We start from the raw sequence: 24,314 nt of genomic DNA, 5'->3' as shown, positions 1-24,314 counted from the left end.
GGATTCTGCTCTGCTAGTCTTCAACTGGCTGACAGACCCCAGTTAGTCTACTGGATCATTCTGCTCTGTCCAGGGCTCAAGGGTCATTAGTGGGTGCTGTTTAACAAATTTGCCATCAGTGCTTGAGGAATTGACCAATACCTGTTTCTGAAGCCCTTTTACCTATTTTTGATTTCTTGCAAGGGACTAAGGAAGACAAAAGGGAATGGAGGCTGGTGTCCACCTTTGGGGCTCATGCATTTATGCTGGGAGTAAAAAGTCTGCAAGGTAACAGGTCCAGCAGTACAGGAGTTCCATGGGGTGCAGACGGAGGCTTAGGGTAGTGAAGCTTGGTGGCTGGAGAGGCAGGAGGGGCTTCCTGGGACGTGTAGGTGGAGGGAGGCTTTCGAGTTTGCTTCATTCACTCATTCAGCAAGAATTTCTTGAGTACCTAGCAGGTGCCTGCTTTCCTAAAATTGACATGCTAGTCTAGGGGAAGACAGACTAGCAACGAGATGATTCTGGGAAGTAGGAGAAACAGCTCAACACTCAGTAGAAAGCTGGTACAGAGACCCCACGGCAGCAGAAGCCAGAGTTGGGGGATTGGAGCCAAGGTCCTGTCCCCTCGGCTCTGCTCCACATCTCCTCACCAGGGCCTTTCTGTCCCACACCCCACTTTATCGATTTTTGTTGTTGGTGGTGGTATTTGTGACTTGTCTTTGTACTTTACATCCATTTCTTTTTGTTTACTGTCCCCAACTAGAAGGTAAACGCCACAAGACTTGGGACTTCGTTTTGTTTATTGCTGCATTCGAGTCCCTGAGACAGTAGCAGGCACACAGTGTGTATTCTCACTCATGCAGCCTGAATGGCTGCATGAATGGCCCACAGAGAGAAGGGAGAGAGTGGTACAAGATCCAGAGGAGGGTGAGGGCAGAGGAGGTCGAAAGCCTGGCGAGCCTCTGCAGGGATAATGGAAAGACCAGAAGGTCTCATCTAGGAAGCAAACCAAGGAGCCCTCAGTGGAGGTCAGAGAGCATTAGCCCTCACTGCACGAGTCCTTGGGTCTTCCCTTCTGTTTTCCTTCCCACATTGTTGAAATTTGCTGTTTCAAGCCCCCTTGGTACCAGAGATAGGAAGGAAGAATAGGCATTGATTTTGGAAGGAATAGCAGTCCATTCTCAAGATCTGAAGGGAGAGGGCTGGGGGCATGGCTCAGCGGTAGAGTGCTTGCCTAGCATTTGCAAGGTCCTAGTTTTGATCCCCAACATCACCAAAAAATAAAAAAAAAAAGATCTGAAAGGAGAGAATCAAATTACACACAAACCTAAGGAGCTGCGTTGTCTGAACACAAACTTTTATGTGTGTTCTTAGCTTTTCCTTGTTACTTGCAACATTAACTTTGACTTCTGGTAAATTTCCCTGAAGATTAGATTTCTGGGAATTCGTGTTTGAATCACTAATGCAGATTGATATGTATATATTTACATAACTGACAGAATCAAATAATAATTATAAAGGATTAATGTAGCAATTGGTAAATAAGATCCATGTAAACACACAGAAGTTGGATTCATGGGTGTTTAATGAAAAGATTATACAAAGATTATAGAAATACTCGTGCTTATCCCGGGAAGAATGTGTTCGTGCATGTGTCCACCTCTTTGCGCTTGATTATCAACACATCTTCTCCTTTCTTTGCTCTCAGGAATAATTCCAGCTAATGGCAAGATGGATGTGACTATTACCTTCACACCCTCTGAGTACGGGACTGCACAAATAAAGATGCAGTTGTGGATTTCGCAGTTCAACTCCCAGCCTTACGAATGCGTCTTCACCGGAACATGCTATCCCAACATGGCCTTACCGTAGGGCTGCTTTGGAATGTTTTTGTTTATTCTTAACACTTTTCCAAAATTCCAAGTCCTTCTTCCTTTTATTCTGTCTTTTTTTTTTCCTTGTATCAGGACACCATCAAAAACTTATGTTAGGGGCTGGGGTGTAGTTTAGGGGTAGAGCGCTTGCCTCGCAGGCACAGAGCCCTGAGTTCAAGCCCCAGCACCACAAAAATAAATGAATGAACAAAAACTTATTTTAAATGATGGGCCTACATAAAATACACCTTAAAACATAATGTTGATGCATAGAATATCTCTACTGGTAGCAGAGTTGCTTCTGCTGAGAGGAAAAGAAATGACTGAGAAATTGTAATGCAAAAAAAAATATTAACGTAATGCACTCCTCTATTGTGATGTATGTAAGAAATAATTAAAAGAGAGAGAGAGAGAAAAGGGGACTTGTGAGGAATGCTTCTTCGGTTTCTGTTGTTTTGCTATTTGAGTTTTTGATATGCCAAGAACTCACTGCACCCCCGGCCCAGGTATGCTCTTAAATACAGGAGAGCATTGTCTGACGAGGCACTATCCAAATGTAGGCATATACACTATTTCTGAATAATTCTGCTTTGCTTGCCCAGCCAGGGTTTACTGTCTTTTTTAGTGCACTGCTTATGTTTTCAAGGAGTGTGACTCAAGCCCTGTATGTCTTTCCAAACTGCAAATAGTACTGTAACATAAATTCCACCACAACGAGAAAAAAGTTATGACAGTAGTGTTCTCTAAAATCTTTCTAGATTGCTTCCTTTGTTTCAGTATGGGATGTGATGATTGAGTCACCCATGTCCTCAGTTTGGCACTGTCAAATTCAGTTTATAACTCTGGTACATCATGTTCTTAGACTCTTTTATTTCCATCACCAACGCTAGCAATTAGGGTTCTTTAGGAGATGATTTTCTTGACACCCCCAAAAGGTTCCCAGTATTTACAGCATGGATGATGTTAAAGCTATGTGGAGATGAGGATACTGAGCCATGGCTCACTCTCCAGCTAAGCCCTGATCCTTGCACATGGGAGTGTGTCAGTCAACGTGTATCTCACCAACGGACAGGTGCTTCCATGCTGTGGTCCTTAAGGATACTCTTGCCTAGGGGGCTGTTGAATTTGAGATGGCTAGCACCATTTCATATAATGCCACCAGACCTATTCAGTAGGTGCACATTGACTATGAGCATGTTAATGTATTCTCACCTAATTCCTGAAATGTCATTGGAAACTAAGTGTTCATCCTGGAAAACAAGGGTACACACATTTTACTTAAAGAAATAGCATTTCTGACTATAATATCACACAATAAATCATCCAAATAGATTCTGCAGGTTACTGTCTGCATTGGCTCTACCTGTATGTCAAAAGGCCATTTTTAGTTACAGGAAAGATCCCAAACATGAGTCTGAATCTCTTTTTTTGACAATCTTGCTACCAATAATGGGAATAATCTTCCTTTTACCAAGAAGACAAATCAAAGTACAATTTTTCTTATACCTTTATTTTATTTTTATGTGATGCTAAGGACGAACCCAGTACCCTGCATGTGCTAGGCAAGCACTCTAAAGCTGAGCCACAACCCCAGCCCCTCAAAGTATGATTTTTAAAATGTAATCAATTTAGCTGTTGAAAACCAACAGCCTAGAAATGAATTACACTAGACCATAAGAGCATTTTTCAGCATGTCATGTTTTTCCACTCATTATCTTCCTTAAGAATGCAAAAAAAAAAAAAAACCATTCATGGGCTATTCTGATATATATGATTATGTGCTAAGATGCTGACATTGCATTTAATTTAATTTAATAGACCACTGTTTGGGTACACAGATTTATTTTCAGTTTAGATATAATGATGGACTTCAAGTCATGATATTATCAAAAGGAATATAAAAATATTATTGAGTTATTGGCTTGTATACTAATTTAATATCTGTTTTCAACCATAGATTGGAAGAGTTTAAAAGATTAAATACTCTTTCTAAGAAAGTCAGCATTCCTGCAGAAAAAACAATGCCACATATAAATTTCCATCGACTACCAGCAAAGACAAGGCCTCCAAAACTGAAGGTAAAGGGGGCGTCCTCCCCCATGTGATGGAGGGAGAGTGATAGAGAAGCCAGAGACTAATTTTCCTGCCCATTCGGTCTCTCAGGAAATTAAGTACCAGAACCTGAAATTTCCAGTAGATCTATCAAATCCATTTGCTGTGGCAACTGTTTTAAATCAAGAACCAGGAAAAATGAAGATTAAAGAATTAAGAGAAGGTAACCAGTTGATCCACCATAAATCAGCCCCCGGGCCAAATAGGAAAGAATTATTTCATGTCACATTTATTATTTATGAACAACAAAACTCAGATCCCTGTTATGCTTCATCATTAGAAATTGTTTTTGCTCCCGGCAAATGATTCTGATTTGATTACTGATCTAATCATTGTCTGCTCCTGCCTTCAGTTCTGGACCAAGGCAGTGGGATTTCAAAAACAAGACAGATGAAGGAGGCACTCTTTGAACAGAAAGTCAGACAGATCGCTAAAGAAGAGATGGAAAATCACCTGAAGTGGTAAATATCGAGCAGTTATTTTTTTATATCAAAGCAGTAGCATGATTGTTTTTAGGGGATGGCCTTTTATACATGAGATATCATGAAATCATTTTTATGCCCTTTGGAGAATTTGATTAGTCTTTCCCCTCCACTGGTCTTTCTCTTTCAGAATGAGTTTCCATTAAGAGAAATTAATGCTACCAAACCATGATGGTTCCTAAGCGTGGTCACAGCACAAAACCAGACTGAATTGTGGGAGAGGCCAGGACCTTCTCCCTGCCAGCCACTGCTACCAGCAACACCACCACATGCACACTCCGAGACAAATCTGGGGTGGCTTGGGCACCCCAAACCTCACCCCATCTCCACTTCCCTGACCATGAGCCCCTGTGCCCTGTGCTGTGTACCCCAGAGACCTGAACAGTCCAGCAGTTCTGGGGATCGGGGAGGGGTCCCTTACGAGACTCAGGCTGAGTGTTCTTGTTCTTCTGTGATCAAAATGAATTTTTAAAACCAGATCATACCTGGCATGTCCATGTGCACATGTCCAGATCCTGCTCAAGTAAATTTGTTTTGTTGTTTTTCAATTTTGGTGGGGACGGGGGAGACCTGGTTTTGCCACATTGCCCAGGCTGGCCCTGAACTCCTGGGGCTAAAGGGATTCTTCAGCCTTAGCCTTTTCAAGTAATAGCTTGAACTACAGGTGTGCGCCATCTCACCTGGTTCGAAAGAAAACTTTAGAAACTCTTGAATTGAGCCATAAAAGAGTCTCCTGGAAAGTGTACTTGACAGGCTGCCTAATCCACATCCTACCTCCACACTTCCCACACAGAACGGCACTGACCTAGAAGACTTCCAAAGCTGTGCACCATGCTGAGGCCCGATTTTCCCTCTCCAAGTAACTGAAGATTTTGTTTTTAAAAATGTTTTCCCTATTATGAAGAGTAAATACACTGTCACTGTAGGAAATCTGGGAAAATGTCTTTTTAAAACTGTGATAAATAAAGAAGCCAAACAGAGTGGTACACACCTGTAATCCCACCAACTGGGGAGGCTGAGGCAGGAGGATTCTGAGCTCAAAGCCAGCCTCAGCAACTTAGTGAGGTCCTAAGCAATTCAGTGAGACCCTGTCTCTAAATTAAAAAAAAAAAATACAAAGGGCTGGGGATGTGGCTCAGTGATTAAATACCCCTGAGTTCAATCCCCAGTCAAAAAAAAAAAAAACTATAAAGAAGGAAAAAATCATTAATGCTACCGCTCAGCAGTGACACCACCCCCCCATTAATGCCATGTTTTTTTCTTCCTTCTTGCTGCTTTTGAAATCCCATTGTAAATCACCTCTAAATGCTGTGCAGGGCTGGGGATGTGGCTCAAGCGGTAGCACGCTCGCCTGGCATGCGTGCGGCCCGGGTTCGATCCTCAGCACCACATACAAACAAAGATGTTGTGTCCGCCGAAAACTAAAAAGTAAATATTAAAAATAAATAAATAAATGCTGTGCAGTTCACTTAATGTTATTTTCCCAACATTTCATGTTGAAAGATTTTTACCTGCAAATAACCAATGACAATCTTGACCGTGGTTCATGAATTGTTAGCATTGTGCCACATTTGCCCTCTGTACACACAGCACGCCTGCTAACATGCACACACAACTACAGGGGCTTTTTGTTGCTGGGCCATTTGGAGGTAAGTTGCAGACACTGGAAAGCTTCACCCCCAATACATTAGCATGTGACTCCCAAGAATAAGGATAGTCTCTGACATCACCATAGTCACGTCCGAGAAACTTAACACCCGTGGAATAGCAGGGTCAAGTAATCTATAGGCAAATTTACCCAGATGTTCTAATAATGGCCTCTATACTTGGGGTATTTTCGTTTTGGAGAGAGGGCATCCAGGGTCGCATCAAAGATCATACAATTTATATTTCATCTTTGTGACTCTTTAGTTTCTTTTAATCTAAAACTGTTCTCCAGACACAGACACACACACTCGCTCACACACTCATGAACACACATATCACTTTTAAAATCATAGCTACTTTTTATTTTGGAGATATTCTAGGTTCCATGCTGGACATATTACATACTAGATTTTTTTTATTCTGATAAATTTACATAATATAAAATTCTTCATTAAATTGTATAGTGCAGAGATTTTCAATATATTCACAATGTTGTGCAACCTTCCTCACTACTTAATTCCACAACTTTCTTTTTTTTTTTTTTTCCACAACTTTCTTATCACTCCAAAAAAGAAACCTCAAACCCCTTAGCAGTCACTGCTCATTCCCTACTCCCCAGGGCCCCTGGCAACCACTCATGTACTTTTTTATGGGGGGAGTACTAGGGATTGAACTCAGGGGCACTCGACCACTGAGCCACCATCCCCAGCCCTATTTTGTATTTTATTTAGAGACAGGGTCTCACTGAGTTGCTTAGCACCTCACTTTTTGCTGAGGCTGGCTTTGAACTTGTGATCCTCCTGCCTCAGCCTCCCGAGCCACTGGTATTACAGGTGTGTGCCACTGTGCTTGGCTAGTCATGTCTAGGAATTGCCTATTCTGGATGCTTCATATAAGTGAAATCATATAATCCATGGTCTTTTGTGACTGGCTCCTGTAACTGAACACATTTTTAAGGTCTATCCATATCATAGCATGTACTAGTACTTCATTCCTATTTATGATTGCATATCCTTTGCATTATAATAAATACATTATAATGAATATACATTCTATTAATCACATAACTGTGTGGATATACATTTTGTTTATCTACTTACCAGTTAATGAACATTTCAGTGATTTCTACTTTTTTGGCTATTATGAGTAACGCTGCTATGAGCATGTAGGTATATGTGAGTTTTTCGTGTGAACCTCTCTTTTCAATTCTCTTGGTTATATACCTAGCAGTGGAATTGCATGTCCATGGGAACTCTTCTTGAGGAGCCACCAAACTGTTTTCCGGAGCAGCTACACCATTTTCCATTCTCACCAGCAACCTACGAGGGCTCCAGTTGGTCCCCAGCCCCAGCAATGCTTAATGTTTTCCGCTATTTTTTGAATCATTGTTATTATCTTAGTCATGGCAGTGGGCAGGCAGTGGGCAGGCAGTGGGGTACTATGTGACCTTGATTTGCATTCCCCTAGTGCCTAATGCTGTTGCGCATCCAGACACATTTTAACATGTGTCACTAGAAGATAAGTGTCATTTCACTGGCCATGCTGTCCATCTTAGAGATGTGGCCGAGCCGCTACAGCCTCTCTCCTGCAGCGTGCTTCCAACAGCACCTCAGCATCCCTCTGAGTTGTGGGACACAGCACAGACAGGCATCCCTCCTAAAGCTGATGGCATTTTCTGGTGGCTTCTGGAAGTTGGCTTTTTTCTCCACAGGCAGGTGCACCATGGTAAAGATCATATGTCTTTTAAACTTAGAAAAGAGCTTGCTGAGGAGCGACAAAGAGCCAGCGCCAAATACGAGGTCAGAATTACTGCTCATTTGAAATCATTTGTCTCACTAAATATTTTGAATTCCTTTTATATGCAAGATGCCAGATCAGGAGAAAGAAAATGTGGATTGAGTTGGGAGGGGAGGAGGCTGGTGACAAGTAAATTGTTAACTATAAACCAAGGGTGGCTATAAATGCTACAAGAGACCTATACTGAGGGTCCTAGAGGATTCAGAAGCCAGAAAAGAGAGAACACATCTCTTTGGAAAGACACTGTACAATTAGGATAGAGGACTCGGGCAGTTAGATGGGGGGAATGGCTCACATTCAGTCTATACTTCTGGGTATACATGAACCTGCTCTGTGATCTAACAAACATGAAGATGAGACCCAGAGATGGTGCTTGGGAACCACGTCTGAGACAGACTCAAGTGACGGTACCAAGTCAGAGACTGTCAGAAGGACTGAGCAGAGAGGGTGGGGCAGGATTAAGGGGAATGGGATAGCAAGGCAGAAACAGAACTGTGGGCTATGCAACACCCACGGCCTTACTGTGGCATGGAGATAGTTATTACTTGGAGGACAGGAACAGAGAACACTGGGGACAAATCCATAGTGGTTGAAACCCAGGACATACATGGGCAAGAGTAGGTAGAACTCAGCTAGTGCTCCATGTTTGAGGGGTTTGGACTTAACCAGTGGGACTTGCAGAATCATCACACAGTGTATGAGTTTGCTCAGGCTGCTGTAACAAAGTACCACAGGCTGAGTGGCTTAAACTACAGACGGCTGGTCTAGAGATCAGGATGTTGAGAGGGTTGGTTTCTTCTTCTTCTTCTTTTTTTTTTTCTTAAATTGGTTCTTTTTTTGTTATACAGGACAACATACTATGACATGGTTATGAAAGCGTGGAATATTATTTGTTCTAATTCAATCCCCAATATTTCCCCTTCCCCTCCCTCTCCCACCTCCTGTTCCTCAACTCTACTGATCTTTCTGCTATTTACTTAGTTTATTTTTAATTAGTTTCTTGTGGATGTACGTGATGGTGAGATTCACTGTGGCATATTCATAGATGTACATAGGAAAGTGAGGTCAGATTCATTCCACTGTCTCTCCCTATCCCATCCCTCCTCCCTTCCTTTCATTCCCCTTTGTCTACTCCTCTGATCTGTCTTCTTTTCTTTTTTTTAATCCCCCCTTATTTTGGATTAGCTTTTGGATTGGTTCTCTCTCTCGGCTCATGGACACCCATCTTCTTGCTGTGTCCTCATGTGGACATCCCTCAGTGTGTGTCTGTGTTCTAGTCTCTTCTGCTTATAAGGACACAAGTCATGTTGGATTAGGACCCACTCTAATGACCTCATTTACCTGATCACTTCTTTGAGGTTCAGATACAGTCGCATGCTGGGGTACAGGAGACCAGGCTGTTGATGCATGGATTGTGGAAGACCCACTTCACTTCATCACAGAACCTGAGCTCAGCCGTGTGAGCTCCCGGGAAGCTAGCCGGCCTCTAAGTAGCCAGGGGAAATCGTGTCTTGCCAGATATCTCGTTCATCTTCCTAGATATGGAGTCCAGACCAGATGTTTATTTTTCAAGGACAAACAAAAGAGAATAAAATTACTACATGGATAAATCTTCACATTTAGGAAAGATATGTATTGAGATTGCCACTTAAATGCAGTTGCTTGTGTGGTTCAGATTCTTTGCAAGCTATTTAAAAAACACAATATCGAGTAGTTCCTGTCAACCCCACCGTGGAATGCTATTTTCTACCTTTGTTAAAGATGCAGGTGACACAGACATGCCACAACAGGTCAACATGAGCATTTAAACCGCATTGCCAGTGTGTCTAGGAGAGGAGCAGCCAGGTCCTTAGAGTCAGTCACCAGGACAGGCAGGAGGATGAAGTGTGGAGACCAAGTGTTGCAGGGACCCTGTGTTGTATGCTCAAGGGATTTCGTCTGGTAGCTGAGTGCTGGCAGGTGACCCCAGAGCAAGGAATGCTGGGAGGTCTGAGCTTAGGGCAGAAGGCTGAGAAAAAGAGATGGTGGCAGGCAGAAGGGAGTCGACATCAAGCTGATGGCACAAAGACTCAAGGATGACGAGCTTATGCTCGGGGAGACCACAGACAACGTTACATTCTGAAATGTTCACAATAAATAAATAGAATCTCAACAAGATTGAGAAATAACAACCTTTACACCGATCCCTCCTTAAAATTGACTATTTTATTTTATTTTTAGTGATGGGAGGCATCTGAGTCTGTCCCCACAAACTCTAGATTTTGAACTTGAGGTCCACAGTCTCAAACTCAACTTCCTGATACGTGCAAATCAGAGACAGCTCCCCACCCTGGTGGCAATAGCACTCCTATTTTAATTTTGAATAAAGTGTTAATGTGACGGATAAATTTCTTCCAATTAAGCCTTTAAAATAACCATAAACGGTGTACCTAAGAGCCAATATGGTTTGCCAGGTTACCCAACCAACAAATAATAGAACCCACCGAGAATCAAAAATGAACACGACTCACGGTGTGCACAGTGCCCTTTCCACAGAGGCAGGGTGTACAGACCCTGTCCAGCTTGGCCAGCCCACCCCTGGAGTCACCTGTGGCTCCTGGGATTAAGAAAGAGAGTCCAGAGGCCGTACGGGAAGCAGGCAGGTGGGAGAGGAGAGCAGCCTGGGGACCCCACTCCAGGGAAAGGACTAGTCCCCGTCCAGCCCAGAAATACTCACCAGCCTCCACCACCCAGAAGTGGGGAATCACTGTGTGCCTTTGTTAAAACCTGGCACTTGGATAATCAATTCAGAGGAGCTTTAAACCTGAGACATTTCTTTTTAATGAAATCTATACTATACATTCTCCAATAGTTTCATAGTTAAAATCTTTCCTGTGAATTTTAAGTGCCTTAGAAATGATTTCCAGAGACATTACCCCTAATTTTACATATATGTATGTGTGTATGTATGTGTATATAGATATATGCACACACACAAATATATACACACGTATATGTATATAGATATATATGTATATTTTTTAAGGTCTTAGGTCTGTACTTCTATAAAAGCTCACTGTATCTAAACAGTAACTGGGATTATAATGGGCATTTTAACCTACAGATATCTCCCCCACACCCAGACAGAATTCCATAAGTGGGTTCCACAAGTGGGTTCCACCAGTTGCCCAATGGGTTTCTATGAGTTTTAAAGAGAAATAAAGTTTTATGCATTGTCTTCAATTTTGCTATTTCTTGTGATTAAAAAAAAAAAACAGAGCGATAGAGGAGATCCTATTCTGAATGAGGAATTTCAGCGACTCAACACAGAAGTCAACCATAAGCGGCTGATTCGCGAACTAGAAGAGGTGAGTGATTTTTCCTTTCTTTGGAATCTCATTATTGGCACTTCTTTAAATGCTTATTTTTTGAAAACCTTCGGGAATTTTATGGAAATTCCTTTACCAAGAGGGAGCTAATAGTTTCTCAGACGCTTCCATTTTTAGAGTGCTTTTTAACCATCCATTTGCAAGTAAAGCATTGAGACCTGCGATGCGTGTGTCCCTCAAATCTGACGGTGTCCTCGCCTCCTCCTCCCCCCGCACCTTGACTTTTCCTTTCTCCTTGTTTCCCCTTGCTCTCCAGGTGGCTCTGCAGGTGCTCAGGTGGGTCCCTAACCTCTGTTCCCTGTGTCCCCCTCCTTGGTGAGAAGATGGCAAGACCAGAAGTGGAAGCTTGGAGTTGTGGTTTCTCTCTGGGACAGATAGGGGACCCAGGACAAGCCCCTGAGCTACGATGCCTTAGTGCCCTCAGGTGTTAAAGGGGGACAGCAGCCCTGTCACCTGACTCCGTCACGTGACAGTTTCCAGTTAAGACTCCAACTTCAGCAGGGAAACCAGCTCTCCCTGACCACCCATCTCTCTATGTCCTCACCGTCTTCACTCGGGTCGCCACATCTGGATTATTTTTACCTCTTTTTTTCTCCCCATCATTGAATCTAGCCAGAGTCTTGCCAGGAGCTCTTCCACAAGGCCACCCAAGTCCAACCCCTCCAGGGCTCACTTTGACTGATCCGGTGGCTGTTGTCCTACACCTGTCCCCACCCCCACCCACCCCCATGCGCTCCTCTGCAGCCCACTGCACAGGCCAGGGTCATGCTGATCCACTACTAAAGACTGCTTTCATCTTGCCATCCCCCTCCCCCCCCCCCACACACAAGAACCTGCAGCTCTGGTGTCCCTGTGACTCCGGGCACCCTGCCCTCTTTGTTCACTCCCTGGCCTGTGCACACTGCGCCCAGGACATGCAGGCACGGTGTTGGCGCTGGGCACACAGGGCTGAGCAGAGCGTCCTCCTTCCCATCCAGGGACCTCATGGTCTACTCTTCATGTGGATGCAGGGCCAGCCCCTGCCCACAGGACTGATTTCTGTATAACTTTCTTCTTCTTCTTCCTCAGTCACACATGTCTGCTTGGGTTGCCCTAACTAGACTCCCAGATTCCACAACCCAAACCTTGTCTTTCTCTTTTGACCCCCAATTCCAGAACTTCTCTGTAATGTTACGTCTACTGCAAGTGCTTAACAAATGCTCACTAAATGAAAGAACAAATGATAACTTAGGATCAAACTCTAAAACATTTTTATTAAATGCTTAGGTCAGGAGTTAGAATTTAAATGTAAAATGAGCCTATGCTTTATATTTACAGGATATCCCAGAATATAAGCCTCGTTTTGATCCACTCGATAATAATAATTGGTTTACCAGGTTCAGGGCACAAAAACGATTTCAACAAGCAGCACGCAAGGTGAGTCCCAGAACAAGATTGGAATTTTTATTTGTTTAGTCATCAGCACAAAGTAATCAAACAAGGGGCTTTTATATTTTCTTTTGGTACTAGGGATTGAACTCAGGAGCACTCAACCACTGAGCCACATCCCCAGCCCTATTTTGTATTTTACTTACAGACAAGGTCTCACCGAGTTACTTAGCACCTCGCTTTTGCTGAGGCTGGCTTTGAACCCACTATCCTCCTGCTTCAGCCTCCTAAGCCGCTGGGATTACGGGCATGCACCACTGTGCCCGGCAAACAATGGGCTGTTTAAAATAATAATGTAATTGAAATGCAATTCACATACTATAAAAATCACCTTTGTAACGTATCTACCTGAGTTGGTTTTTAGTATATTCAGAATCCGGAAGCCATCATCACTGTCTGATTTCCTAGAAAGGAATTCAGTACCCATTACCAGTCGCTCCCCATTCTCTCCTTCCTCCAGCCCCTAGCAACCACCAATCTACTCTCCATTCCTATGGATTTGCCATTTCTGGACATTTTTACTTATTTGGAATCATATAATATGTACCTTTTGAATCTGGTTTCTTTCACTTAACCTGTTTTCAAGTTCACTGGTGTTGCAGCTGGTATCAGTATTGCATTCCTTTTTATGGCTGTATAATATTCCAGTTTTTGGATAGGCCACATTTTACCTATTCATCCATTGACAGGCATCCAGTTGTTTTCACCTTTGGGGTACTGCCAACAATGCTGCTATAAATATTTGTGCAGAAGTTAGTGGACACACGTTTTCAATTCTCTTGGTTATACATATCTAGGAGTGGAATTGCTGGGTCAATACAAGTAAAACAATGGGGTTTTGGTCCTATTCAGAGAGAACAACTGAAAATTCCAGTAGGATCTTGTCTCTGACATCAGGCTATGGCTTCCCCTTCAAAGGTGTCATCTCCTTACTGTGGATTAACCCCCATTCACGCTGATCTTCCCCCCAGCATAGCTCTGGCCTCTAGTGGTTTCCTGCCGGAGGATACAATGAAGACTTCTGACCCCTAATGCCAATAAAGGGTGTAGGGTGACCCACTGATCTGACTGCAGCCGGCCCTCTGCAGTTCCCCAGTCTTTCTCCTTGTCACCATCCTCATCTTCTTCCAGACACACCGTGCTTATCCCCAGCTAGGAACCCATGTTTCTATGCCTCCCTGTCTCCACTCCTTAGGTGCATACCTGTCTTTTGGGCCAGCCCAGGTCTACCTGTCTTCCAAGAAGCTATCTTTATAAGCTTCAACACTTAAAGCTCTCATTGCTGCTCTTTGCTTCCTATGCTCCCTGGAGAGTCTTGTCCCTGCCCTTGAAGCATGGCTTCCCTATGGGACAGACTCACACCTCAAGCAAGGGAGAGCAGCGATTAAAAATTGGTGTGTAAGTTGACTTTCTGTTGCTGTGATAAAACACCTGAGATAATCAACTTATAAAGAGGAAAGGTTTATTTTGGCTTAGAATTTCAGAGATTTTAGTCCACGGCGGATTGATTCAATGGAGGTCTTTGGGCCTGTATTGAGGCAGAACATCATGGCAGAGCTGCTTATCTTGGGGCAACTGAGAGAAAAGAAGGGGCCAGAGTCCCAATATCCCCCTGAATGCTACACCCCCATCACCTACTTCCTTACACGAGGCCCCACCTCTGACAGTTCCACCACCTCCCACAGTGCCCCAGGCTGAGGCCATTAGCATATAGGCCTTGGGGCGGGGGTCATTCAAAACCCAAACCACACATCCAGGCTCTGGGGCCTGGTTGCCTGCACTTAATTCTTGGTGCTACTTTGTGAGCTTTCTGATCTTGGATAAGCGACATGACCTCTGTGTCTCAGTTTCCTCATCTGAACTCTGAGGATGACACTAAGACCTGTCCCATTGGGTTACTGTGAAGACGAAGTGAGTGAACACGTCTAAGGGGCTCCTGAAGTTCCCACTTTGGGCCGTCCTTCAGGCAGGACTCAGCCTGGACTGGTCATGCTCCCTGCATTGGCGACCTTCTCACCAGCCTCTGAAGCCCCAAAGAACCTGAGTCCCTGCTGTTCCTGTTCTGTGTATGCACAGAGGTGGCCACAGGAGGCTCGGGGAAGGGGAGAAAGCGGTAAAAAGAGGCAGCAGGAGGCTGCGCTCAGGGGGAGGAAGGCACAGCTGTTGACAGTGCCACACACCAGCAAGAGGCTGGTGCCCCCTGAACCTCAGCCCCTCTGCAGGGAGCCCCGCAGCTGGAGTGTTTGCAGTGCTGGTTCGCTCTCAGGTCCCTGAGCCAGGGTGCCCTCCAGTCAAATGACTTCTTACCCTCTCCTTAATGCTGGCCCCAGCCCAACTCCTCTCACCTGGAACAGCACAGGTCTCCCCAACACAGCCAGAGGCAGAGCTTCAAAGCTTAGAGATGACCACAGCCCTCCCCAGCTCAGGCCTTCCAAGAGCTCCCGTCCCTGTTAGCACACAGTGCACATTTTTTAAAATCAAGACTCCAAGAGCACACTGAAATCTTCTCTGTCCTCTAAGCTCAGCTCCTTCGCTCCTGCATCAGGATCTTCAGACTGACTGGTTCCTTCGCTCAGAAGTCTCTCCGGAGATCTTCCCATCACCTCCTTCTTCTCGAACCTCATGGCTTCCATCAAGCCTCTCTTCTCCAGAGGAGCCTTCTCGCTCTCCTTGCATCAGTGGCCAGGCCTTCGCCTGCGGCCCCTTCAGTCATGGCCTCTCCCGACCACCCTCCTTCTTCACATGGTGTTCATTGTGCGTGTTCAGTTAGGGCTTTACTGTCATCCACACACACCCCTCCAGAACGTCAGCCCCACGCAGGGCAGAACAGGCTCTGCTCCTCCCCGTCTCTCCAGGGACTTGCACAGAGCCAGACACAAAGCAGACTCTTTCTATTTGGTAAATGAAAGAGTTCTTGGGAGAAGAGAAAGGAGTGCTTCTGGTGGAATGAATGACCCCTTCTGCCACCCCTCCATGCATGGGGGACATTCCCCTGCAGCAGCACCACTATGGATGCAAAGCTTGGTGGTGTAGACATGGCATGTAGGTGCAGGTAGACCACTGCCCATGTCCCCAACCCTATGGCTACAGAATCGCCTATGTAAGTTTGTCCTCTGACTCTGCAAACACCACTGTGGTAGCATTGCTCCTCAGATACATCCAGAAGAAAGAATGTAGACTCAGGACTCATAAACGGGGTGGGACAAGACCAGATGACAACCTGATACCTTTCTTAGTTTCCAGGCTCATTCTTATTCACTAGGCCATGAAGTCCCTGTGGCCTCAGTCTGGGGAAGCTTGCCACTCTCCCTGTAAATTGTGCCCTTAATTGTGATTGGGAAAAGTGAATGACATTGACTATCAGATATGGTATTATCAATTAATAATCTGAGATTTCTTTCCAATTCAAGATCATGTTTGAGCGGCGGTTACTCAATATGCTAGTTGCTTTTCGTGAAATGGACAGAGAAAGTATAATGAAAAGGCTCATGCAAGCAAGACAGTCAATAGCACAAGGTAAGGTACGGTGTGAAGGATAGCAATGCTGAGACCAAGACCCCTGGGAGCTCAAGACTGCTTTATCATGAAACTAGCTATGGCAAAAATATATTTTTTCATAAATCACATGTATTAGTTTCATATTGCTGCTGTAACAAACCATCACAAGTGTAATGGCTTCAAACAACACAGATCTATTATGTCATAGTTCTGCAGACATCTAAAATCCAGTTGTCAAAAGCTGGTTCCTTCTGGAGGCTTCATGGAGAATCCACTTCCTTGCCTTTTCTAGACTCTGGAGTCTGCCTCTGTCCCCTGGCAGGTGGTCCCTTCCTCATGTCCCTCTAATGTCTTGATTCAGTTGTCACATTTCCTGCAGCCATGCCCCACCTGCCTACAGTCACCATCCAGGCAGCACATTGAAACTGGAATGGACTGATCAGGTCGCAGTTCTCATAATCTAATTATTTTGCTTCTGAATATTCCTGCATTCACAGGAGCTTTGGTGGGGACACCTCACATCCAAACCATAACAGCTCATACGCAGGTCCACAGGCGGGCCCTGCCCCTCCTAGGCCTTCCTCCCTTCCTGGCCAGAGCCCCACATACTCCAGCCTCTCCACCAAGATAGTTGTATATTTAGTTTCCCAAATCATTTTGTAGCATTTTATCTATTCTTTTCTACTTCCTACATTATTTTATTTCTGATATTGAAGTTTCTAATAAACTCTTTTTTAATGAAGAAAAAATGGAATTTACCCAGAAATCATGTATGGACATCTATAAAAATGTTTTTCTTTAATCTTTTTCTTTGTTGAATTCATCAGAAATATTTTAATCAAGTATTAAGAGTTTTTTGCTGGGCACGGTAGCACAAACCTGTAATCCTAGCAGCTCGGGAGGCCAAGGCAGGAGGATCTTGAGTTCAAATCCAGCCTCAGCAAAAGTGAAGCTGTTAAGCAACTCAGTGAGACCCTGTCTCTAAATAAAATACAAAATAGGACTGAAGATGTGGCTCAGTGGTTGAGTGCCCCTGAGTTCAATTCCTGGTACGAAACAAAAACAAAAACAAAAGTTTTGGGGGACAGACCTGAAAGTAGAACAGTGATTTCTCAGGATTGGGAATGTGTGGGGAGGAGAGAGAGAAAAAGGGAAGGTCAGGTTTCATAAGTGCATGCTATATGCATAGATAAAAATATCACACACGTGGAGCTGGGGATGTGGCTCAAGCCACATGTGGCATGCGCGGGGCGCTGGGTTCCATCCTCAGCACCACATAAGAATAAAGATGTTGTGTCCACCGAAAACTGAAAAATAAATATTAAAAAATTCTCTCTCTCTCTCTCTTCTCTCTCTTTAAAAAAAAAAACACACTGAACCCCATTAGCATATATAATTGATGTTTAGTCATAAAATATTTTTAAAGGATTATAGTTTTTTGAAGCAAAAAATAAATAAAAATTTTAAAAATTAAAGAAGGGGTTTCAGTAAAGAATAGAGGGGAACTAACAATGGAAATAGATATTATGTATGCATACATAGAAGCATAAATATCCTTTTTGAAATAGTATGTGGTAAATATGCAACTAAAAATGCTAGTTTCACTCAAAAAAAAATACCTTAAGGATAGTAAAGTACTGTTTTGATTTCCCCCTAGACAAGCATTCCAGAAACCTTCTTCCACGATCCACTCAGGATGATCACAGTTGCCAGTTCAAGGTGTCACCCAACAACGTGCTGCCCTTTGCCTTCCCATCCTACAGCCCTCCTCAGGGTGACAAGGAGCTGGTGGGTACCATTAGGCTGTTGGGTGGGAGCAGGCATGATCTCATGGTGGTAGGGCAGATTATTGTAAAGCCCAGCCTTACCCCCTTTGTCTCCTCAGAAGGCCTCCAGGGGAGACCTGTGCCCAGGAAATTATGACCAGTGGGACACTGGAGGCCATCTAGCTACCTGCCCTGTACTGGAACTCCTGGTACACCTGATACACCCGGGATGCCTGTGCAGAGCTCCCTGGTAACCCAGGCTGGAACCCGGCATGGACACTGATTCCAGCTGCCCTGGAATCAGGCCTAAGAGCAGATGGGCAGATAAGGACAGAGAGGACCACCTGGCCCGGGGAGGCAGGCTCTGCTCAGCTGGACCTTCTGACGCACAATAAATAAGAGGCTAAGAGAACAGCAGCCCCTAGTCTGGGCCCAACCTAGTCAAGAAGATTCTTGTCCCAGAATCTGTCAAGCTAACACATCAGACTCAGAATTTCACCTCTCTCTGTCCCTCCTCTTGTAGGGTGTGACAGCCCATTCTCCTCCCTTTACAGGCACAATAATGCATTATAATGAAAATAATCATTAATTAACTCTTAAATTGCACCTAAGTGTTTCAGGTGTGACTTCATTTGATCTTCAATGAATCTATGTGGTGGGTTTATTCATTTCACAGATGGGGAAATGGAGGCACAAGGTCACATAACCAGCCATAAAATGTCGCTCAGATTCACAGCAACAGAGCATGTGCTGAGACCCTTATTGCAAGTGCTTGTGCAGAATGATCTTTTTAATTTTAAAGAATAAACCCGACATTCGTATCCCCAAATATTTCAGGTTAATTTCCCCAAGAATTACTGGGTGAAATTTAGAAATTCCATGTTTTCTGAGTTTGATAATTAAATGATTTAATAGATTCTACTGCTTAATTCATTAAAAATGAATCTGTGATGTTCCCACCCTAATAATTATCTGACGCTCAATGACTAATGGAGCAAAAGAGTGCTGGGGTGAAGAGAAGTCATCATGGTGCCATGGAGCCCACCTCATTTTTTTGAATAGGTCACAGCTTGCATATTTCTTTTGTTATTTAGTTAGTGCTGCTAGGACTTCTCTGCTGTTCAGGATTGATTAAAAAAAAAATGGAGGGGGCCGGGGTTGTGGCTCAGCGGTAGAGCGCTCGACTCGCACATGCGAGACCCTGGGTTCGATCCTCAGCACCACATAAAAAATAAACAAGTGAAATAAAGGTGTTGTGTCCAACTACAACTAAAAAATAAATACTTTAAAAAATGGAGGGCTCAGCATTTCTATCTATACAAGAATTTATTCATTTATTCCACAAATACAGGATTTTATCGATTCTTTTTTTTAGTTATAGATGGACATAATATCTTTATCTTATTTATTAATTTTTTTTAATGTGGTACTGAGGATTGAACCCAGTGTCTCACATGTGCCAGGCAAGCGCCCTACCACTGAGCCACAGTCCCAGCCCCTCATCAATTCTTTTTTGTACTTGAAGCATCTTTGAAATTGGGAAATGTCACATTAACATTGCATCATATTAATTGAATGGTGGTGCCTCAGCCTAGGTAAAGGATGGTATTTGTGGAATTCCTGTAGTCTGCCAGGCCCTGTTCCAGGTTCTCTGTGCACATGAGCAGGCAGGAAGTACTCTGGGAACCAGCCTCTCTGAAAGGCCAGCACAGGGAACAGGACTGGACGGAGAAGTAGGGCTGCCATCGATTTTAGCAAAGGCCTCAGCTAAGGCTGTGAGGAACTCTGGAACTGGCCTAGGGTGAGAGGACCTTGACCCTGCCTCCAATGACAGGTTGCCAGGGAAGGTGCTGTCACCCAGAGTCAAGGCAAAACATGAGGAGAGCTGACCCTGACTCTTAGCAGGACTCTAACAGCTGGAGCTCAAGGGGATCCGTCGCAGCCTCCATGACATTCCATGAGGAGAAGAAGACTGACATACTCTAAGATACATAAAGAGGGGATGGCAGGGCCGCCCTGTGTCCCAGAGATCAAGTGGCAACTGTGGTCCTGAGAAAGGCTGCTTTGAGAGTAGATCTCTTCATTTAACATTTCAAACTGTGATGGAAATAGAAGCCTACCTGCTTTTGCTTGGAGTTGATTTTCCTTTCTTCCCCCATTATTTTCCCATTTTAGGCTCCTGACGGCCTTGGACTAGTCCCAATCAAGCCTTCAGATGTTCAAATCAAGCACAGCTATTCCTTCTTCAACTTGCAGGTCAGATCTGTCACATAATTATTTCAGTGTTTTATGTGGAGTGAACAAAGTATTCTTGAACTTGAACTGTATTATTTTATTAGTTTTGGTCTATTTTAGATTATACTGAGTATTTTTCTGCTCTTATTTAATAGAATGTTGGAGATTCTTTATCCCTAATGTGGCTACAGAAACCAGGGTCTTTATTCTGTGGGGTTATACCCTCGCCCGTGAATTCCCTCAGCTACATCTATTAGAAACTTCAAGACAAAACACAGGATGCAGCTGCCGCAGTGGCCCATACCTGGAATCCCAGAGATTCAGGAGGCTGAGGCAGGAGAATTGAAAATTCAAGGTCAGCCTCAGCAAGACCCTGTCTCAAAATTTAAAGGGGAGGGGAGCACTGGGGTTGTAGCTCAGTGGTAGAGCACCCCTGAGTTTAATCCCTAGTGTCCCCCACAAAATAAAAAAAGAACCACAAGATGAACTGGACACAAATTAGGCAGCTTTTCTTGAGGCATATGACCACTTGTGTTTTTGAAAATGAAGATATTTTGATGTGTTTCTGTAGTTAAGTCCTGAGGTATGAGAAAGTAACCGTGGACACAGATGTGAGCTAGAACAGGGCCCTGACACCTCTCCAGTGCTGGTCTGAACTGACAGTTGTCATAATGGATGGCTACAGGGTGGCCTGGTTCACCCTCACCACGGACAGCTGCGGTTGAGAAGCAGATCCTACCAAATGGTTCTTTTAAGGATATTCAATCAGTTGTCTTCTTTCACCCTCAGGTTCCTCAACTGTACAAAATTAAGGGATATCAGCCATTCTCAGTCCACATGTCTTCAACAAGTTACAAACCCCAAAAGCTCGCTCGACCCCTGAAGCAAGGAGCTGAGGTAACCTGTCCCCACCTCCAAGAATTCCTCCCACTTTTCCTTCTTGTCTTAGCAGCAAGACTAACTGGCCATTCTTGTTCCTCGTGTGTTTAGGATGAAGTTACCACCATCGTTATCCTTCCAAAACAGGACTCCACACCTCAGGTCTCTGGAAAGTCCTCAATCTTGACTATGAAACCACCTGAGGCCTTATCCATGTCCCCAGAATATGATCCGCTCTATATTTTTGTAAGTAACCATTGGCAAAAGGCTTGTTTCCTGTATTCCTTTATTTTAGCAATTACTCTATAAGAAAACAGAGGGAATAATTGGAAGTATATATTTTTTCTCTTTGGAATATCAAGTGTTAAACAATATCTGAGCTTGTTTATCATTATTTATCATTTGGAGAATATCAGAGTGTCTGTCTCTTAACAAGTCCAGCATTTATTTTTATGACAATAGCTTACTGATCTTTTCTGTTTCTGTATGATATATATATATATATATATATATATATATATGCCAAAGAAGAAACCAAAAGAGAAACTAGAAAGTATTTTTAACTGAATTAAAATGAAAACAAACAAAAAGTTGTGGGAAATTTATAGTAATATATACTACATTAGGAAAGAAGAAAGTTCTCAAATTTATGTCCTAAGCTGCCCCTTTAAGAAGTTAGGAAAAGAAGAACAGGAGGAACCCCAACTAAGCAGAAAAAAAAAAATAATAATGATCAGATTGAAAAATCATGAAATAGAAAAATATTTCTTTGAAAAGATAAATAAGATGCATAAATCACTAATATAGCTGACCAGGAAAAAAGAAAAAAAACCACAAATAGCAATATTAGGAATGAGGTGACATCACTACAGATCCTATAGATAGTAAAAATATATGTTGGGGCTGGGGTTATGTCAGCGGTAGAGCACTCGCCTTGCACGTGCAAGGCCCTGGATTCGATCCTCAGCACCACATATAAATAAATAAAATGTTATTGTGTCCAACTACAACTACAAAAAATAAATATTTAAAAAAATATATATGTTAATATTATGAAAAACTTCATTCCAGTAAATTCAAAGAATAAATCAAATGTGCAAATTTATTTAGAAGCACAAGCTGTGAAGTCTTCAAGAGGATATAAATAGTCCAAATAGCTCTGTATATACTAAAAAACTGAATTTGTGGCTAAAACCCTTTCCCACAAAGAAAACTCCAGGACCAGATGCCTTCAGGAGAATTCTGCTAGATGTTTAAAGAAGAAATTATACCAAACTCATACACTCCTCCAGGAAACAGAAGAGGAGCAATTACTTCTGGACTCATTCTAGAAACCACTATCACTCTGACACCAAAGCTAGTCACAGACATTACAGAAAGAGAAAAGGACAAACCAATATCTTTCATGAACAGACATCAAAAGTTTGTGACAAAAATGATATGGTCATCTCAATAAATACAGAAAAACGATATATCAATTCCTGATAAAAAATCTCAGTAAGGGATAAAGGGAACTTTCTCAACCTGATAAAGAACATTTGCTAAAACACCAAGAGCTAACATCAAACCAAATAGTAAATGACTAAATGTCTTCCCCCTAAGATCAGGAATAAGATAAAGGTGTCTACTCTCAAAAATTCTGTTTAAGAACTGTGCCAATGTAACCAGGCAAGAAAAAGAAATAAAAGGCACCCAGATTTGGAAGGAAGATGTAAAACTCTTTTTATGCATAAATAAAATTACTGGCTATTAGAAAATACAATGTAATTCATCAAAAAAAAAAAAAAATCTACTAAAACCAAGAAGCAAATTTAGCAATATTGTAGAATGTAGGATCACCATATGAAGATCAAGTATGTTTCTATGCATTAACAATAAACTATATAAAATTAAAATTTTAAATTTATAATACTAAAAAATAGCATCAAAAATATAAAACATTTCAGGTTAAATCTGACAAAAATATATTAAGACTGATATGCTGAATATTGTAAAACATTGCTAAGGGAATCAAAGGAAACCTAAATAAATGGAGACACATGCCATGTTGGTAGATGAGAAAATTTAATATTGTTAAGATATCAATTCTTTCTAAACAAATCTGAAAATGCAACACAATCCCAAGCAACAAAAATCCTATTTTTTAAATAAATTAACAGGCTTACTCTAAAATTTAAGTGGAAATTCAGATATATTTGGAATGATTTTGGAAAAATAAAGCTGAAGAATTTATACTACATGAATTCAAAGTTTACTGTAAGCTACAATAGACAGAATAATATTAGCTTAAAAATAAGCAAATATATCAATGGAAGAGAATAGAGAATCCAAGTATATATTCATTTATACATATTTGACCAACTGATTTTTGACAAAGGTCAAAGACAACTCATTGAAGAAAAATAATCTTAATAAACAGCATGAGAATATTCAGTTATCTATTTAACAAAATAAAGATAAGACAACTTCACTTATAAATTTATAAAATAAACACAAAATGGATCCTAGACATAAATTTGAAACCTAAAATTATCTTCTAGAAGACACATAAGAGAAAATCTTTGCGATTAACTAAAAACACCAGAACCAAAATCCATATATTTTAAAAATATGGATTAACTGAATTTTGTCAATATTAAGAACTTTTCCTTCCTAAAGACACTATTAGAAAGTGAAAATATAGGGCTGGGTTTGTGGCTCAGCAGTAGAGCGCTCGCCTAGCACAGCGGGACCTGGGTTCGATTCTCAGCACCACATAAAAATAAAGGCATTGAGTTGTGTCCTCCTACACCTAAAAAATAAATATTTTTTAAAAAGAGTTAAAAAAAAAAAAGAAAGAAAGTGAAAATATAGGGCTGTGGCTGGGGCTCAGTGGTAGAGCTCTTTCCTTGCACCTGTGAGGCACTGGGTTCAATCCTTAGCACCATGTAAAAATAAATAAATAAAATGAAGGTAAAAATAAAAAGTGAAAATATAAATCCCAAACTATAAATCACAAACTTGGGGGACTCCAAGATGGCCGTGAATAGAGTGCATCACACCCCGTGTACCGCCACTGCGCAGGTGAATAACGAGTTAGAACGACAAAAAACTATCTTGTTAGGAACTTACAGCAAAATGGGGGTGCACCGAAACCTAGAGGAAGGATTTCCAGCACCGAGGTCCGGTAATTCAGTCTCAAACACGAGCCAACTGTGCGACCGGAGATCCGGGCTGACTGATCCACGCGGCCCGCCCACGGCTACAGCT

The 24,314-nt window shown here is 42.6% G+C and overlaps 1 protein-coding gene across 3 annotated transcripts in view; it reads left to right on the top strand.

Annotated features, from left to right (window-relative positions):
- Cfap221 (cilia and flagella associated protein 221) overlaps window positions 1–24,314 on the top strand; it is a 105,248-nt gene that overhangs the window by 44,847 nt on the left and 36,087 nt on the right. For all 3 annotated transcript variants that reach the window (XM_015501698.2, XM_048810414.1, XM_048810415.1), the window contains 12 exons: window positions 1,688–1,847; window positions 3,811–3,931; window positions 4,017–4,128; window positions 4,318–4,426; window positions 7,806–7,893; window positions 11,149–11,238; window positions 12,577–12,675; window positions 16,098–16,203; window positions 17,843–17,973; window positions 20,127–20,207; window positions 20,976–21,083; window positions 21,177–21,311. In XM_015501698.2, coding sequence (XP_015357184.1) covers window positions 1,688–1,847; window positions 3,811–3,931; window positions 4,017–4,128; window positions 4,318–4,426; window positions 7,806–7,893; window positions 11,149–11,238; window positions 12,577–12,675; window positions 16,098–16,203; window positions 17,843–17,973; window positions 20,127–20,207; window positions 20,976–21,083; window positions 21,177–21,311 — 1,340 coding nt within the window. The remainder of the gene's footprint in view (window positions 1–1,687; window positions 1,848–3,810; window positions 3,932–4,016; window positions 4,129–4,317; window positions 4,427–7,805; window positions 7,894–11,148; window positions 11,239–12,576; window positions 12,676–16,097; window positions 16,204–17,842; window positions 17,974–20,126; window positions 20,208–20,975; window positions 21,084–21,176; window positions 21,312–24,314) is intronic.

The sequence above is a fragment of the Marmota marmota genome, unplaced genomic scaffold (assembly GCF_001458135.2).
Source record: "Marmota marmota marmota unplaced genomic scaffold, marMar, whole genome shotgun sequence".
Taxonomy (NCBI): domain Eukaryota; kingdom Metazoa; phylum Chordata; class Mammalia; order Rodentia; family Sciuridae; genus Marmota; species Marmota marmota.
This window is presented reverse-complemented; position numbering and strand designations above follow the sequence as displayed.